The 16,986-nt window shown below is 39.1% G+C and overlaps 3 protein-coding genes across 3 annotated transcripts; 1 reads left to right on the forward strand and 2 right to left on the reverse strand.

Moving 5' to 3' along the window:
- LOC131773044 (MAP3K12-binding inhibitory protein 1) lies at positions 1-9,331 on the forward strand. Its single transcript, XM_059089006.2, has 10 exons — positions 1-103; positions 184-309; positions 1,001-1,094; positions 1,514-1,575; positions 1,707-1,809; positions 1,977-2,042; positions 2,475-2,642; positions 5,883-5,980; positions 6,386-6,448; positions 8,067-9,331. Exons 1-10 carry the CDS (start codon positions 44-46, stop codon positions 8,139-8,141), a joined length of 915 nt encoding a protein of 304 aa, XP_058944989.2. The 5' UTR covers positions 1-43; the 3' UTR covers positions 8,142-9,331.
- Positions 3,453-5,303, reverse strand: LOC131773041 (histone H2B-like). The gene is made up of 2 exons (XM_059089004.2): positions 5,190-5,303; positions 3,453-4,319 (listed from the first exon to the last, which is right to left on the reverse strand). Exons 1-2 carry the CDS (start codon positions 5,286-5,288, stop codon positions 4,038-4,040), a joined length of 381 nt encoding a protein of 126 aa, XP_058944987.2. The 5' UTR covers positions 5,289-5,303; the 3' UTR covers positions 3,453-4,037.
- Positions 9,332-11,140: 1,809 nt separating the features above from the next.
- Positions 11,141-13,207, reverse strand: LOC136282430 (visual system homeobox 2-like). Its single transcript, XM_066170087.1, is given in 3 exon segments — positions 11,141-11,202; positions 12,675-12,766; positions 13,143-13,207. Coding segments are annotated over 3 exon segments (219 nt in total).
- Positions 13,208-16,986: the final 3,779 nt, after the last annotated feature.

Here is a 16,986-nt window from a genome sequence, read left to right on the forward strand (position 1 = left end):
TCGACGCTCTGTGGAGAATTTCAATGCGATCATAATTGTAAATATGGAGCGCGAGAATGTTTTGATAAAGCTCTTTAGTTTGTTTGAAAGTTTTATACAACAGGTAAAGTTTTCTGGGTAATTTTCCTTTAAATACACATCGGCGAGAAGTGCATAACACTTCGGAATCTTTTTCTCAAACAGTTGTCACTGCCCGCAGAGCTGGTCGACTTTACATTCTGCCGGGAAAAACTTTTGAAGGGTGTAGCCGATGAGATCACTGTTTTGGGACATCTTTCACGACTCGTGGAAGAGATCAAATCGCTAAAGGTATCTTCTTCAATCAGGTTTTAATTAAGATATTTTTCAGTCATGAAAATCTACGTGTGAAGACAAGTGGCATTTTTGTTAATCAATCAATCAAAAGAATCAAAATCATAGATTATCATTCTATCAAGTTGAAAAAATATTCAAAAAATGAGTGTTGGCAATGTTAAAGTCTTCTTGTCGTGATTGTTCAATTAAGTCTTCAACTGACTTTGCCCACTACTACCTCTGATTATTTAGTACCTTGTGGTGAAACACATCTCACCAATTCTAGTGCAAAATCTTTTATTCCAACCCCCCCCCCCCCCCATACCTCCTTTCAGCAAGTGTCATGTCACCTTTCCATATTTTTACTTTCACTTGGAGGAAACAGCTTGCAGTTCAAATTTTAAAGAAGCTCAAATTCCTGTTGATTTCTCAGTACCAACCAAGCAGGTGTTGACAGGGGTTGAGCACAAATTAAGAGAAAAAGGGAGATGGCTGCACTGGCATTCCTCTCCCATCTCCCCTACTGCACCTGCCAGGCTATTGCGTTTCTTCTTGTAATGTACCATCTATGAATTTATTGGTATCCCAAATTATGTGTTTCCTCCACCCTTTTCTATGTCTTTTATACCCCCAGGAAGAAGTGATATAAATAAAATTGGTCTTTTGGCATATTTCTTAGTTCACTGATTAATGCCCATTTTCATAGAGCCATTGTGACAAAAAAGAAGGAACTGACCCAGTTGGAATGAGTCCCAAGGCTAAGAAAATGAAGATAGAGGATGATCACGAAGATAAAACTGGTACTCTTATCATTGAGTTAAGAGCAATTTTTGAGAAGATAAAACAACTCTGATTCAAAGATCTTCTTATAAAGGAACAATTTATACCCTATACATGGGTGTAAGACTTAACAGAAGGGAGCTGAATGGTCACATGGAGGACTGGCTGTTTCAATACAAAGTCCTTCTGATACAAGTCAATTTGATACATGTACAAAGTTGTTTCAATACAACTTAAATCACTTCAATACCAACCAATACATGCTGCAGCAAATTTTATTATACAATATGAAGTGTTTCAGTTTCATGACTATACTCACCTGGACGATCAGACTACACTATATCACATGTTACCCTGGGGTTAAACCATTGAATCTCAGTTTCATTTGGAATGGACTAAAATTTTTTCAGACTAAACATTTTTTCGTTGTTATTTTTAGTGTCTGACAACATCGAAGAATTAGACACATCACTGATTCAAGTTAATGCTTCAAAGGCCGAGGTAAATGCAAAGGAACACTAAAATCTTTACATAAAAAAATTAAACAGTTGCCATTTTACTATTTTATTACACTTCATGTAAACATTAGTTTATCTAATATTTTAACGTTTCATGGAAATTTTCCAACTTAGATTGATAGGAGAATTTCAGCTTTCATGCAAAGGAAACGTTTGGAGGTGGATTTGCTTAACAAGAGGGAGTTTTGTAGCATCATTGATACAGAAAATAACAATGGTTGGTGAGAAGTAATTTTTTAATGAGTTTTAAAATATCTTCAATTATTTTTGATTTTCCTATTTTTTAATAACATTTGCTTTCACTTTATTTTAATGTATTTTGACTGTGTATCACACTTAAATGACAATTCCTTTTTTTCTTTTCTTTTTTTTTAATGTCTACAGAATTTAGTTGTGCACGAGTTGATGCAGTGTTTGTGCACAGACATGGACAAAAAAGCCACATTAAAGGTATGAAACAATCAAGATTATTCCCCCAAAACTAGAGCTCCAGAAATATGTCTTCAGAAGGGTTTGAGTCTCTTTTTAAAGAAAATGTTGTGCTGATTGATTACGAATTTGTATCTACTATTCTCACTAGTGTATTTCTATGCTAATTTTAGAAAGTTTTACCAGATCAGTCAATTTTTAATGATTATTTTTAGAGGGTGAGGATTTCTGAATAAGGTCCACCTTGTAATGCGGATTGCATCTGAAAAAAAAAATTGCACCAAAAATTAACTGATTAAACATAGTATTTATTGACTGTATGGGAAGTGCATAATTTCAGTGATCCTATTTCTCTCATTGTTCCTATGACCTTACACCCACTATCCCCGCCCTGCCTCTTAGCTTCCAGAAAGCCACCAGTTTTTTCCCTTGGTGACAAGGTCTCTTTAACAGTGACACAGGTTGAAAACACAAGTAGTGCAAGTGAGGCACAAGCACTTGGACCTGAGTTCTCAAAGCAAAGAACCCCAGTAGCTTCTCAAATTGGCATGGGAGTTAGTTCTTACCACAGCACAGAGGAGCGCATCAGAAACATAGAGATCCACCTTGGATACAGACCAGGTTAGGCTTTCTTCAGGTGTCAACTTAACCCTCTAAGTACTAAAAGTAATCAGCGTCTAATTTATAGGTAAAATAGTAGCACTGAATCACTTACTAGGATCATATGAATAAAGGAAATGATCTCTAATTTAAGTAGCTTGGATTGTTACACACATTCTCACTGTCAGAACCTAACTAAATTTATGGATGAGTGTATGGAGAATGTGGATACTGATTTGACCCTTTAACTCTCATGAGTGACCAAGACTGAATCTCTCCTCACAATATCAATACAATATCAACTACTTAAGTAATGGGAATAAAGAAAAGTATCAAGTTGGGGATAATTAGTTGATCCAATTCTAAATTCTCTGAATTAACATCATAGGAATTGTATAGTTGATCCAATACTAAATTCTCGGAACTAACATCTTAAGAATTGTATGGTTGACAGTAAAGAGAATTCAAAATGTGATCTGGGATTTAAAGGGTTAAGGGTGTAACAGGTGTTTGCAACAGTTGGTACAACACTAGTTGGAATTTGGTTGGTAACACACAAAGTTTAACTCTTAACTCCCATGGGTGACCAAGACAGAATTTTTCCTTACACTATCAACAAGTGATGAGAATAAAGAAAATATCAGCAAGGGAATTTTTTTAGATGATCCAATAACAAATTCTCCAAATTAACATGACATGAACTGCATAGGAGAAAATAACGAGAATCACTAATGAGATCTTGGGAGTAAAAGGGTTAAAGTGATGCTGAACAGCTTGTCTTGGAACACGGCAAAGTTTTGAACACATGCAGATGAAAACAGGAATCTCACATTGACAGAATCACTCCATCTGCCCACTTTATTTGTTTAATAATTGATTACTGGGAAACATTAATCACGTCGACATAAATCATTTTAACATGACTCGGTCAACATTGTACCTCAGTTGGTCTGACAACATCTGAATATCAAATTTATTAGAGTCTGACTCGTACAACAATTGCATGTATCCTAACTTTGATTGAAACACAATATTAAACTGCAGTTCACTTCCGTCTGGAAAATAAAAACAAGGAAAGCTATAGGACTTCACAAAGACAAAGACAGGCTGTGAAATCAATCAGCTAAGATTTGGCATCTGAACTAGCATGTATATGAAAAAAAATTTCATGGAGAAATGAGATAACAGGTCAAATTCTCATAAAAAATGACTATGATTTAAGTTTATCGTGTTAATTGAACGTAAAAATTGATAAAAATGTCAACTTTTTTGCGCCTTTGTTGAGGGCAACTCGATCAAGTCTCGTGCTACTATCGATAACAATTCCAATCCTCCAATCACGCTTACACAATTCTATTGAATCGTTCTGGGTTTTCTGGACTTTGAGGCCCACGTAATTCAAACAGATTTCGTAAATTACTTGCTGCTCGTGTACTTAGTTACGGCTTTGGTTCCTTCACTGACAGCGTGTTTAGCCAGTTCACCGGGAAGAAGCAGCCTGATTGCGGTCTGAATTTCGCGAGAGCTGATGGTCGATTTCTTGTTGTAGTGGGCCAGTCTTGAAGCTTCTGTGGCGATCCGTTCAAAAATATCGTTCACGAAAGAGTTCATGATGCCCATTGCTTTGCTAGAGATTCCCGTGTCTGGGTGAACTTGCTTGAGGACTTTGTAAATGTAAATGGCATAGCTTTCCTTCCGCTTTCGAGTTCTTTTACCTTTTCCTCCTTCGGCGGCGCTCTTTGCCTTACCAGCTCGCTTTTCGCCCTTCTTGCCGGCTACCTTTGGTGCCATTTTGAGAGATCTTGACTGAGGTTTGTTTAGATGACCTTTTTTATTTAAACGAAATAATCGTCGGATCAATTAGTATGCGGATCGAAAATCTCGAACAGTGATTGGTACGATTAAGAGGTAATACTTTCAGTCTGAATATTTCATAAACATCCGATATGATTGTCATGTGGTGTTCAAAATGATATATGCCGGTCGAAAACATCAGCTTGCTGTAGCAGTTTCAGTTATCTATTCATCGTTTTTCCAATGTGGATCTAATCAAAAGCTAAATTAAGTCATGCCAGTAGCTTTAAGATGAGGAAGATCGGCAAGGCTAGTCAAAGGGTTCGTCAGATTAAGGCCACTGTTTCTCGCATTTGACGTCGCGCTCATTTGTCACAATTCGTCGAGAGAGTTAGTTCAATCCGAAATCTGATGAATCTGGGAGTGGGGACATAACAGGCAACATATTGAGTGTTATGTAGTGATTACCATTTCATACAGGAAACCTTTATTGGTTATGACTTTCGAGAGATGTGGTGGCTCCTAGAGGAGCCTTTGATATAGAGGTTGAATTTAACGTGTCTAGCCGCCGAATCCGTACAGCGTACGGCCTTGTCTTTTTAGCGCATAAACAACATCCATGGCTGTGACCGTCTTCCTTTTGGCATGTTCTGTATAGGTAACAGCATCACGAATCACGTTCTCGAGGAAGACCTTAAGGACCCCGCGCGTTTCTTCGTAAATCAATCCAGAGATGCGCTTAACCCCACCACGGCGAGCAAGACGGCGGATAGCTGGCTTAGTGATTCCTTGAATGTTATCACGCAAGATTTTGCGATGACGCTTAGCACCTCCTTTGCCGAGACCTTTTCCGCCTTTTCCACGTCCGGACATACTAACTCGTCTAGATTGGGACGCTTTATGATGCTAACTAGGTTATCATGAAATGTAAGAAAAGAGCTACGTTTTAAAATTTATAACTTTGATGCGGACCTCTCAGGGAAATCACCAAAATTTTGATTGGTGTAAATTTTCTCTGAAGTCTCCTTGATTGACAAGAGTTCTATGACGTACTGTTGACATGACGTATTTATAGAATTCTTTGCGTAAATTTTGATCCGTTTTTTATTGCAAGCTTCAGATAGAAGCAAAATAATTGATATTTTCCCTTGGAAAAATATTTCCCATATTAATAGAAATCGTAGTCTGGGAAGTAATTCCTTGAAATTTCTCGTGAATATTACTCCAGTGATTATTGGCGATTTTCCAGGAGTGTTTTCAGAAGTTCAAATATAGGAGGAGGTTTTTAGCAACTATGTTGATTTTGAGAGGCGTTTTTGAGTCAAGCTACAAATATTATGTTAAATAATGTCTCAATTACAAAACAAAATTCTTAAAAATATACTTCGGATGTTACTCAATTTTTTTGTTTATGTTTCAGCATGTCGAAGACCAAAATACTATACTCTTGTTTGTGTTCCTATTTAGAGAGACCTGTACCACAAGACGTTTACAAGAGACTCTCCGATCTTGAAAAAAAAATACTGCACCTGGAAGGCCTCTCGCCAGAGTACTTCAGGAAGAACGTAAGTACTCGGTGGGTTTCGGTGCAGGGGTTTTTAGGTTAAACTTTCACCAGGATCCAGGAATTTTATGACTATGGGTCCAGTACTTCTCGACCAACTTATGATTCCTTTCCCTATCCCCCTTACATTTCTTCCGCTCGTAAACATTCGTTTTCCTGGAGCCCTACTCGTTTTCTCTTACCGTTACTTTGATCAGATCACGTGACCGAAGGGAGGGAAAAAGAGAACTTAAAAGAAACTCGAACTACTGGGGTTCGATCCTTGAAACGGCATAAGAAATTTTCCTTAGTCTCACGCTCGTGACAATACCCAAAAAACAAAATCATCTTTCATTGTTTCTCCAAGTTATCTTACACTGTTGACTTCGAGCATTAAAACTAGCGTTTTTCGGTTGTAACGTTTCAGCCTGACAAAGGGAGAGATGGAATCATGTCTTCTGGGGGAGAATTGTCCTTTGGTTCTACTCAGGTAACCTCATTTTTACCTTTAACTGCCAAATAAAGTATAAGTAATAACATGATTGCGAGAGCAGTTTGATGTTAATGAACAGGAGTCAATTTTTCAAAGACAGCAAAATTGCACTCGCCCTACGGTCGCGTGCAATTTTTAGTCTTTGAAACATGTACAAGTGCTTATTTACACCAAACTGCACGATATAGAATGTATTATGCTGTTACTTGTTGGTAATTTGCATGAAAAGCGCATCACAGAAAGTCAAGACGGACAAAATTTTGGCAGCGCGCGCTATTTGTAATTCGCACTCGTGTTACAACTTTGCATTTGTGTTACATGAAAATGCACTCGTTTTCAGCCAATCAGATGCGCGTAGTTTTTCATGAATGTTATTATTTATGGTAATAGGACCGAGTGAAGTCCAATTCGTTCTGTAATCATTCGAGTGATAAATTTGTCAATCACGAGTATGATTAAAGACAGAATTGGACGACAAGAAGTCCTGTTACCAATTAATCAGAACTGTTAAAATTTCCGAAAACGACGAATACGTTTAAGTCAAATATCTCTGGTAGAGACTATATCTAAAATAAAAAATTTTTCCATTTTGGAAATTCCTCAATTTCTTCAGGATAAGTGGTTGTTGCTATGGTTATTGTGATTAATTCTGTGATTGGTGGATTTGGCTGAGTGGAATTAGTATGATTGGCTACTTCAACTGTCCGGTTACAAGTGTCCGATTACAGCCAACTGTCCGATTACAGGTGTCCGATTACAGCCAACTGTCCGATTACAGGTGTCCGATTACAACCAAATGTCCGATTACAGTCAACTGTCCGATCACACTGTTCGATTACAGCTCTACAGAATGATTAGTGAAAAATAAAGCAGCTAATGCATTAATCATGTTTGAGGAAATTGTGATGGTTATGATTAAAAAAACTAATAGCTTCTACTCACTGGTGTAAATTTCGCCACGCGCGTTCGTTTTCTTACACTCACTCATTCCTCGCACGCACCGCACGTCCTTACATTCAAGATATGTCTTCGTTCGAATCATGGAATTCTAGCGGGAAATTCTGCTCTTGAATATCTATCTATCTATCTATCTATCTATCTATCTATCTATCTATCTATCTATATATATATATATATATATATATATATATATATATATAAGCGAAGGAATCAAAGAGGACGCATCGATCTCTCTGTTACATACATTTCATTACCCACAGAACCTCACATACCTTGGCATAAAGTGCTCAATGCTGTGGTAGCAGAGCTGGGTATATATAAGTGAAGGAATCAAAGAGGACGCATCGATTCTTTGTTACTCTGAGTTTCAGAAAGTTCTGTCTGACGAGCGCTTAGGTGCGAAACCCAGCTCTGCTACCACAGCATTGAGCACTTTATGCCAAGGTAGACTCTGCCCCCTCATTTATATATATATATATATATATATATATATATATATATATATATATATATCAGTCTATCTATCTATCAGTCTATCTATCTATTAGTCTATCTGTCTATCTATCTTTTTATATATATATATATATTTATATATAATATATTTGGCTTTAGTTTTCTTTCAAGATCATCAGTAAGTTCTTTTTATTGCCCACAGAACCTCACATTAGACGAGATTGACGAGAGAATCAGAAGCTTGCGCCATTCATTGTCCAAGGGAATTTCAAGCTGACTGAAGTTAATGCCGGATTTTGATACAAAAATATCGCTGTAGAATAACCATTAGCTTGTACCAGATGTTTAGTTGGATCAAGAGTCGATCAAGGGTACGCGATTTAGGCGCGTGTGGGCAGATGAACACAGCGATCAATCGTCGGGCATGCGCGAGGGGATCAATTTTAGCCGCCTGCATGCCATGCATCCTTTTAAAAGGAGCGAGGGAAAAAGAAAACTCGAGACTTTTCGAACACAAAAATTATTCAAGTACTGGTATCCTGTTGATTCACCAAAAGTTGTACGTCTCCAAAACACCGTGACTACCTTGAGTGGTTGTTTGTTACTCGTGTGACACATCTGACAGCCTGAAAGCACCACCATCCACCACCAGTACGACGTTTGCACATGCGCAAACGTTTGACCGCTGTGTTGGACAGATGGCTCAGAGAAAATTAAGGACGATAATTAGGCTGTTTCATTTACAACGACTGGAAAGAGCTAAAGATGAAGTTAATTGCCCGTTTCAAATCTTGTTTATAACCGAATTGCTAAGTGAGCGGTTGAAGTCTATCCACCTTCACATAAGAGGACGGTGTGAAAAATCTTACTATCCGAGAATTTTCTCCTCACAATAAACATGTGATGTAAAGAGAAGCAATCGGCCAAAAATATGGGAAATTGTTACTATTATTAGAATGGTTGATTTTTTAAAACCGACCTCTTAAGAGGCTTTTCCTTCATTTTAACGCTTTTAACAGCAGAATTTAAATTAGCCAACCGAAACATTAAAGAAGAACACCGGTCATTTGATAATGTCCGAAAAGTTTTTTTCCGCACAGAAAGCACATGACTATATTCAAAGACTGAATGGCAGAAAAAGAAACAGCAAATTGCCATTATTTCGGTTCGAACCGTTTACCGATTGACCTTCTCGGCGAGAGAGGTCGAAAGGAGGCTTGGAAAAAGACAAATATAAACATGAGGTCGCAAAAGAACTTTCCTCTTTTCGCGTGGTAAAAAACACTTGAGACTCTATCACCTGCAATAGCTCTGAGAGAAACATTTATGGAGTAGTTAAAAGACTTTTTTTTTTTTTTTTTTGGCCCAATCAACTGCTTACTTCGTATCTCATGAAAAGGCTTTCAGCTGGTCAGGCTGGATATAAATCATTAGCGAGTACTCAGTGTAACAATCATATCTATTCAGTCTTGCTAATGGAATACAAGCACTGTTTACGGATACTTTGAGAGTTTTTAAAATATATACTGGAAAACTGACCCATATTGCATGGCCTCGGAGTAACGAAACAGCCAATTTTTGAAAGATGAAAGCCGGTCGAGCCGGCGGTAATTAGTCCCTTTAATAGCGACCATAAGGCCACTCGATGTTGCATGCATTCAAACCTGATTCCCAGCTAATTGCGTTCCGCTTGACGTGATCGTGTACTAGTTGCATTAGTTGCAACAGAGATACCCGAGTTTCCCAGCTTCAAGTTCTTCGTCGGCAAATTCATTCACCGACGCAATAAATTTTGTTTCTTAGGCAACATATAGTGCTTGTGAAAAAAAACATTCGTGGCTGGTATCGTTCCAGCCACGAGAAATATTTTCATAAGTATTTGAAAATTTTTTATCGTCTCTGTTGTAACTCGTGAATACCAGCCGCGAGAAGTTTTTTCACAAGTATTTGTCAATTTTTCAACTTTCGGTGCGCCCCTGATAAAGGAAATACATTTGCATTTACGTCCACTTCACTTCTTTCTTCTCTTTATCTTCTCAGTTTCAAAAGCAACGCACTTTCTTTGCGATTTTCAGTTGCAAGAGTTCTCGTTTGGGCGAAGACAGTTATCGAAAAACGCACTCTGCTGTGTGGCGAAAATGAACCAGTCCTCTTCGGTTGGCCTTGAAAACAGTTGTGACAATTTATTTTTTCCAGTTCGTCTCCGATACAATTTCTCTGATCTAACACACAGTATTCTGATCGCAGCGGCTATTCTTAGCTTCTTCGCCTGTCCGTTCACCTGGTTTTTGAACGCGATGATTATTTTGGCAGTGAAAACGAAACGACGTCTTCAAACTCACTCCAACATGTTTTTGGCATCTTTAGCGCTTACTGATCTAGTGACTGGGTTGGTTGTTCAACCTCTGCATGGAGTTATGACAATTTTTATGCTGCAGAGAAAAGGTTTTCACGAGTTTTGCCAAGTAAATCTGGCTTTTAGCTTCTCCTTCTCACTAATTTGCCATTCTGTATTATGTCACTTGGTTTTGATATGCGGAGAACGATACCTCACAATCAAATACTCTTTCACTCATCACGAAATTCTCACTAAGACGCGTGTTCTAGTTTTATCAGCCTGCGCCTGGATCCCGGGCATTCTTGTTTACTTCTTTTTGTCCAGGGCGACAATGATTCCAGTCACAGTTGTCACAATAGCATTGTTAAGTTCAATCATCTGCCTTCAGGTCCTCGTGTATAAGGAAGCCAGACGCCATGAAAAGCGGATTCTTGCCTGTCAAGTTTCTGAGGAGGCCAAATCCAAATTCAAGGGAGAAAAAAAAGCCTTGAAGTCAACCACTTTGATGATAGTGATAATTTTGCTATTTTTCATTTTGCCAATAGGTCTAATGGCCGCTACATGGTTTCTATTCGGAGAAAAGTTTTCGGAAAGTGAAAAAACTACAGTTCGTCATTTTGTGTTTGGATTAATGCAATTGATTTCTACAGTCAACCCGATTATACACGTTTGTCGAAACAAACAATTTCTCGTCGCATTCATTGAATTGCTGTCGAAAAAAGGGTTCCAAGAGGCCGAAGAAATTGCAAGGAATCTGTGTAGACCAAGACGCGTTGGAGTGAGACCTGAAGCTCGACAAGCAATAGAAATGGTGTAACAGAACCTTCACTCAGTTCAAGCTGCCATTATAAGTGTGCCACGAGAAATGGAGCCTTCAAATCAGTAACACCACAGTAACTATGACAACGTACATGCAACAAAACATTGAGAACCCATCCTTAGTGGCCACAGGAAGCCCAAGCTTCCACCATGAGCCTTCTGTCTGCGGGGTGCAGGTATCCTATTATCACAAGAATGAAACATATAAACAGAAAACTGTGTCTGCGAAGATTTAGGTTACTCGGTAAAGGAAACATTTTTCAGAACGGCCGACTATCTTTGTCTCACACTGGAATAGGAAGCATCTCAGCTAGTGTTTTCAGTATAATAGTCAACTGTAACGCTTACCTTCAGCCTTGAGTAGGGGTGCAAAACCTCAAACTACTCTCTAGTGAAACGCACCTAATCCCCCCCCCACCAGCATGTCATAAAAATTTTCTTTTGGAGTCCGTCGTAACAGAACTTGCAGAAAAGATCAAGGTTAAGAGCTTCAGATGAAACAGCGTAGCCCTTACATGATTTAAGATTACAACGAACACTGTAATATACCGAAGAGTTTGGTTTGTCATAACCCTAGCCTGTGCAATTTATCACAACCTGTTTAATGCAGACACGTACTAAGGTCAAGTCGAAGTCTCAGCAGAGCTCTTGTAGAAGCAAAAAAAAGTTTTAGACCTGCCTTGATTTCGATCTTAACAATGCTCCTTGTCGTTTTTCAGAAGAATCCTAAGAAGAGACTTCGAATCAAAACAACACAATAACGTTGAAGCGTTTTATTTACAAATATCTGACAAATACTATTGAAGTTCTGAGATGCATTTGGCACTTAAATACGAGTATTCTCTGAATTTTTTTCCTGTGTAGATTTTAGTTTTGAAATATTAAAAAAAGACTCTCCAATTGGTTTATTGAACACGTTGAAGCAGGTCCTTGCTAAAAGCAATTACATTCGCCCTTTGTTCGCTATGCTCGTCTCAAACACCTCTAAGCTTTTATTTTACAAACTGTATACCATTAGGTTCCCATACAGCATTTCTCTGTGGATAGGCTCTTCGTCATTTACAAAGTACGCTTCTATAATTTAGTTATCGTGTGACCTTAGCGTTCGAGTGATCATAAGAGTGGCCCTGAAATGGACTTTTGTCGGTGGCAGTGACTCAGGGAACACTTTATTTTATTGTGACTATGTACAAGATAAAATTTTTAGCTCATTTCATTTTGTAACAGGCTTTTAGAAGCGTGAACATCCTATATACTTTGCACTTAGTAATGATAACTTTTTTTCATTGTGCACAGATGATCAATTCTTGTAAGCACTGATGTAAAACCCTTTTTCAATAATCTAAATGTATTGTGTTTTGTTAGTTAAGGCTCGGAGGGACACTGCTTTTGTGTCCGTCGTAATATTTTCCTGCTTTTTGTTTTTTGGTTTCAGGTTTGGCGAGAAAGATTTTCCATTTCTCCCAATTTTCCCGCCATTCTGTTACTTCGTGCCTAGTCTTGAATGGCTTGATAGAGAAATTTTCAATTAAATGTTGAAAGTAGTCCCACAATGCTTTGGTTTTGCTTTATTTTCTGTGATTGGTCTAGAAAAGTCGTGCCACTTTATTGACCAATCAAATTCAAAACAGAAGTTAATCGCGACTAGATCACCTGCGTTTTCCCGCGCTTCAGACAGTTTTCAAGTTCCTCATTGGCTCCTAGTGACATTTTCCTTGCTATGATTGGCTCCTGAGACTACTTTGCTTTTATTTTTATGACGGTCAATCGAGAAATTGCTCTATACATCACAGTCGATATGTTATTCTAAGATTCTAATTTTAGGACTGTTATTTCTTCATTTCTAATCACATATCTTCCAAATCGGTTTCTCCTTCGGATCCTCTGTCGGAAAGCTTCCTTTCCTTCGATTCTTTATTTTCATACACCTGTATCATCATGGCCTCTTGTTCTTGAAGATGCTTGACTGCGGCATTGTGCTCTTGAGCTCGCTGCCTCAGTGACGCAATACTGTGGGACCTGAGGTCATCCCCAGTCTCTTTCGAGGTCTCTACCTTGATTTTATCTTCCATGAGCTTTGCTTTTTTATGCATGCCGAGCAGTCATGGGGCCGAGTCAGACGTGAGATGAGGGGGAAGGGGTAAGGAGTGTCGTACCATCGCTCCATACAACCCGTACTCGGCCATTATGGAGCTGTGACCCCAACACTTTTCGTGGTTATGAATAAAAAACTAATAGCTTCTACTCACTGGCCAAAATTTCGCCACGCGCGTTCGTTTTATTACACTCACATTCCTAGCACGCACCGCACGTCCCTACATTTAAGATATGCTTTCGTTCGAATCATGGAACGCTAACTGGATATTCTACTCTTGAATATTTATATATTTTACTTTTTTTCTCAGTTCGTGAGCGGGCGGTATTCCACAAATCCTGTAATCTGATTGGTTCCGAGAGCGGGCAGTATTCTCCCCATCCGCAGCAGGCGGTTCTTTTTACAACCATTTGTTAGGTTTTAGAAAAAAGCAAAAAATGTTATTCACCAGCCAAGGTCGGTCCGTATTGGGAAAAACTGTGCTCTCTGTCTTGTGTACCGTATCCAAGACCTCGGGCACAGTTTTTCCCAATAGGGACCTCCCGTCTAGTGAATAACATATATTTCTTTCAAGATCATAAGTAAGTTCTTTTCACTACCCACCGAACCTCACATTAGACGAGATTGACGTGAGAATCAGAAGCTTGCGCCATTCATTGTCCATGGAAATTTCAAGGTGACTGAAGTTAATGCCGGATTTTGATGCAAAAATATCACCGTAGAATATTCAGTAGCTTGTACTAGGTGTTAAGTTGGATCAAGAGTCGATCAAGAGTACGCCATTTAGGTGCGTGTGGGCAGATGAAGCACATGACTATAGTCAAAGACTGAAAGGCAGAAAAAGGAACACTAAATTGCCATTATTTCGGTTCGAACTGTTTACCGATGACCTTCTCAGCGAGAGAGTGTCGAAAGGAGGCTTGGAAAAAGACAAATATAAACATGAGGTCGCAAAAGGACTTTCCTCTTTCGCGGGGTAAAAAACACTTCAGTTTCTTGAACCTACAGAAACTCTGAGAGAAACATTTATGGAGTCGGTGAAAGCCTTTTTTACTGCTTACTTCTTATCTCATAAGAAAAGGCTTTCAGCTAGTCTGGCTGGATATAAATCATTAGCGAGTACTCAGTGTAACAACCATATCTATTCAATCTTGTACTGCTAATGGAATACAAGCACCATTTACCAATACTTTGGGAGTTTTTAAGATATCCGCTGGAAAAAATTGACCCATATTACATGGCCTCAGAGTAACGAAACCGCCGATTTTTGACAGATGAAAGTTGAGCCGGCGGTAATTAGTCCCTCTACTAGCGACCAATACAAAATATCGACCACATAAGGCCACTCGGTGTGGCATGCATTCAAACCGCATTTTCCAGCTAATTGCTTTCCGCTTAACGTGATCCTGTATTTGTTAATTACATTAATAACAACAGAGATATCCGAGTTTCCTGGCTTCAAGTTCTTCGTCGGCAAATTCATTCACCGACACAATAAATTTTGTTTCTTTGGCAACATCTGGTACTTGTGAAAAAAAAACATTCGTGGCTGGTATCGTTCTAGCCACGAGAAATTTTGTCATAAGTATTTGAAACATTTTTCATCGTCTCTGTTGTAACTCGTGAATACCAGCCGCGAGGAGTTTTTTCACAAGTATTTGTCAATTTTTCAACTTTTTTTTCAGTGCGCCCCTGATAAAGGAAATACATTTGCATTTACGTCCACTTCACTTCTTTCTTCTCTTTATCTTCTCAGCTTCAAAAGCAACGCACTTTCTTTGCGATTTTCAGTTGCAAGAGTTCTCGTTTAAGCGAAGACAGTTATCGAAAAACGCACTCTGCTGTGTGGCGAAAATGAATCGGTCCTCTTCGGTTGGCCTTGAAAACAGCTGTGATCATTTATTGTTTCCAGTTCGTCTCCGATACAATTTTTCTGATCTAACACACTGTATTCTGATCGTAGCGGCTCTTCTCAGCATCGTCGCCTGTCCGTTCACCTGGTTTTTGAACGCGATGATTATTTTGGCCGTCAAAACGAAACGACGTCTTCAGACTCACTCCAACATGTTTTTGGCATCTTTAGCGCTTACTGATCTAGTGACTGGGATGGTTGTTCAACCTCTGCATGGAGTTATGACAATTTTTATGCTGCAGAGAAAAGGTTTTCACGAGTTTTGCCAAGTAAATCTGGCTTTTAGCTTCTCCTTCTCACTAATTTGCCATTCTGTAGTATGTCACTTGGTTTTGATATGCGGAGAACGATACCTCACAATCAAGTACTCTTTCACACATTACAAAATGTTCACTAAAACGCGTGTTATAGTTTTATCAGTCTGCGCCTGGATCCCGGGCATTCTTGTTTACTTTTTTTTCGCTAGGGCGACAATGATCCTAGTCGCAGTTTTCTCAATAATATTGTTGAGTTCAATCATCTGCCTTCAGGTCCTCGTGTATAAGGAAGCCAGACGCCATGAAAAGCGGATTCTTGCCTGTCAAGTTTCTGAGGAGGCCAAAGCCAAATTCAAGGGAGAGAAAAAGGCCTTGAAGTCAACCACTTTGATAATAGTGACAGTTTTGCTATTTTTCATTTTGCCAATGGGTCTTATATCCACCACATGGTTTCTATTCGGAGAAAAGTTTTCGGAAAGTGAAAAAACTACAGTTCGTCATTTCGTGTTTGGATTTATACAATTGATTTCTACTGTCAACCCGATTATACACGTTTCTCGAAACAAACAATTTCTCGTCGCATTCATTGAATTGCTGTCGAAAAAAGGTTTCCAAGAGGCCGAAGAAATTGCAAGGAATCTGTGTAGACCAAGACGGAGTGGAGTGAGACCTGAAGCTCGACAAGCAATAGAAATGGTGGAACAAAACTTCACTCAGTTAGAGCTGCCATTACAAGTGTGCCACGGGAATGTAGTCTCCAAATCAGTGACACCACAGCAACCGTCACCACGTGCGGCATGCAACGAAATATTGAGAACCCACCCTTAGTGGCCACAGGAAGGCCAAGCTTCCATTACGAGCCTTCTGTTTCTGCGGGGGTGCAGGCATCCTAATGTCACAAGAATCAAGCATATAAACAGTATACTGTGTCTGGGAAAATTTAGGTTACTTGGTTAAGGAAACATTTTTCAGAACGGCCAACTATCTTTGTCTCACACTGGAATAGGAAGCATCTCACACAGGACGAAATTGCAAGAATCCGTAAACGGAAACCTGGCAGAAACGTGTTAAACCGTTCTGGAAACACGACGGATAACCTGTGTTTCCGTTACCGGTTTCGTGACGTTTTCTCGCGTTTCCGTTGCTGCGTATACAACGGAACCGGACCACTTTTTGTGCATGTTAAACATAACGGAAACATGGAGTTGCATGTTTCCGCCACGTTTCAGAAATACGGAAACATGTGATTTCGTCCTGTGTCAGATAGTGTTTTTAGTATATTAGCTAACTGTAACGCTTACCTGAAGCCTCGAGTAGGGGTGCAAAACCTCAAACTACTCGAGTGAAACGCACCTAATCCCCCCCCCCCCCCCCATTCCCCCCCAAGCATGTCATAAACGATGAAGGTTCAGAGGTTCAGATCAAATAACGTAGCCATTACATGATGTACATGATGTAAGATTAAAATGGAAGGCTGTAACATACCGAAGAGTTTGGTTTGTCATAACCCTGGCCTGTGCAATTTATCATAACCTGTTTAATGCAGACACGTGTTAGGGTCAAGTCGAAGTCTCAGCAGAGCTCTTCTAGAAGCAAAAAAAAGTTTTAGACCTGCCTTAGTTTCGATCTTTAGAATGCTCCGTGTCGTTTTTTCAGATGAGTCCTAAGAAGAGACTTCGAATCAAAACAACACAATAAAGT

Source organism: Pocillopora verrucosa, chromosome 7 (genome assembly GCF_036669915.1).
Source record: "Pocillopora verrucosa isolate sample1 chromosome 7, ASM3666991v2, whole genome shotgun sequence".
Lineage (NCBI taxonomy): Eukaryota > Metazoa > Cnidaria > Anthozoa > Scleractinia > Pocilloporidae > Pocillopora > Pocillopora verrucosa.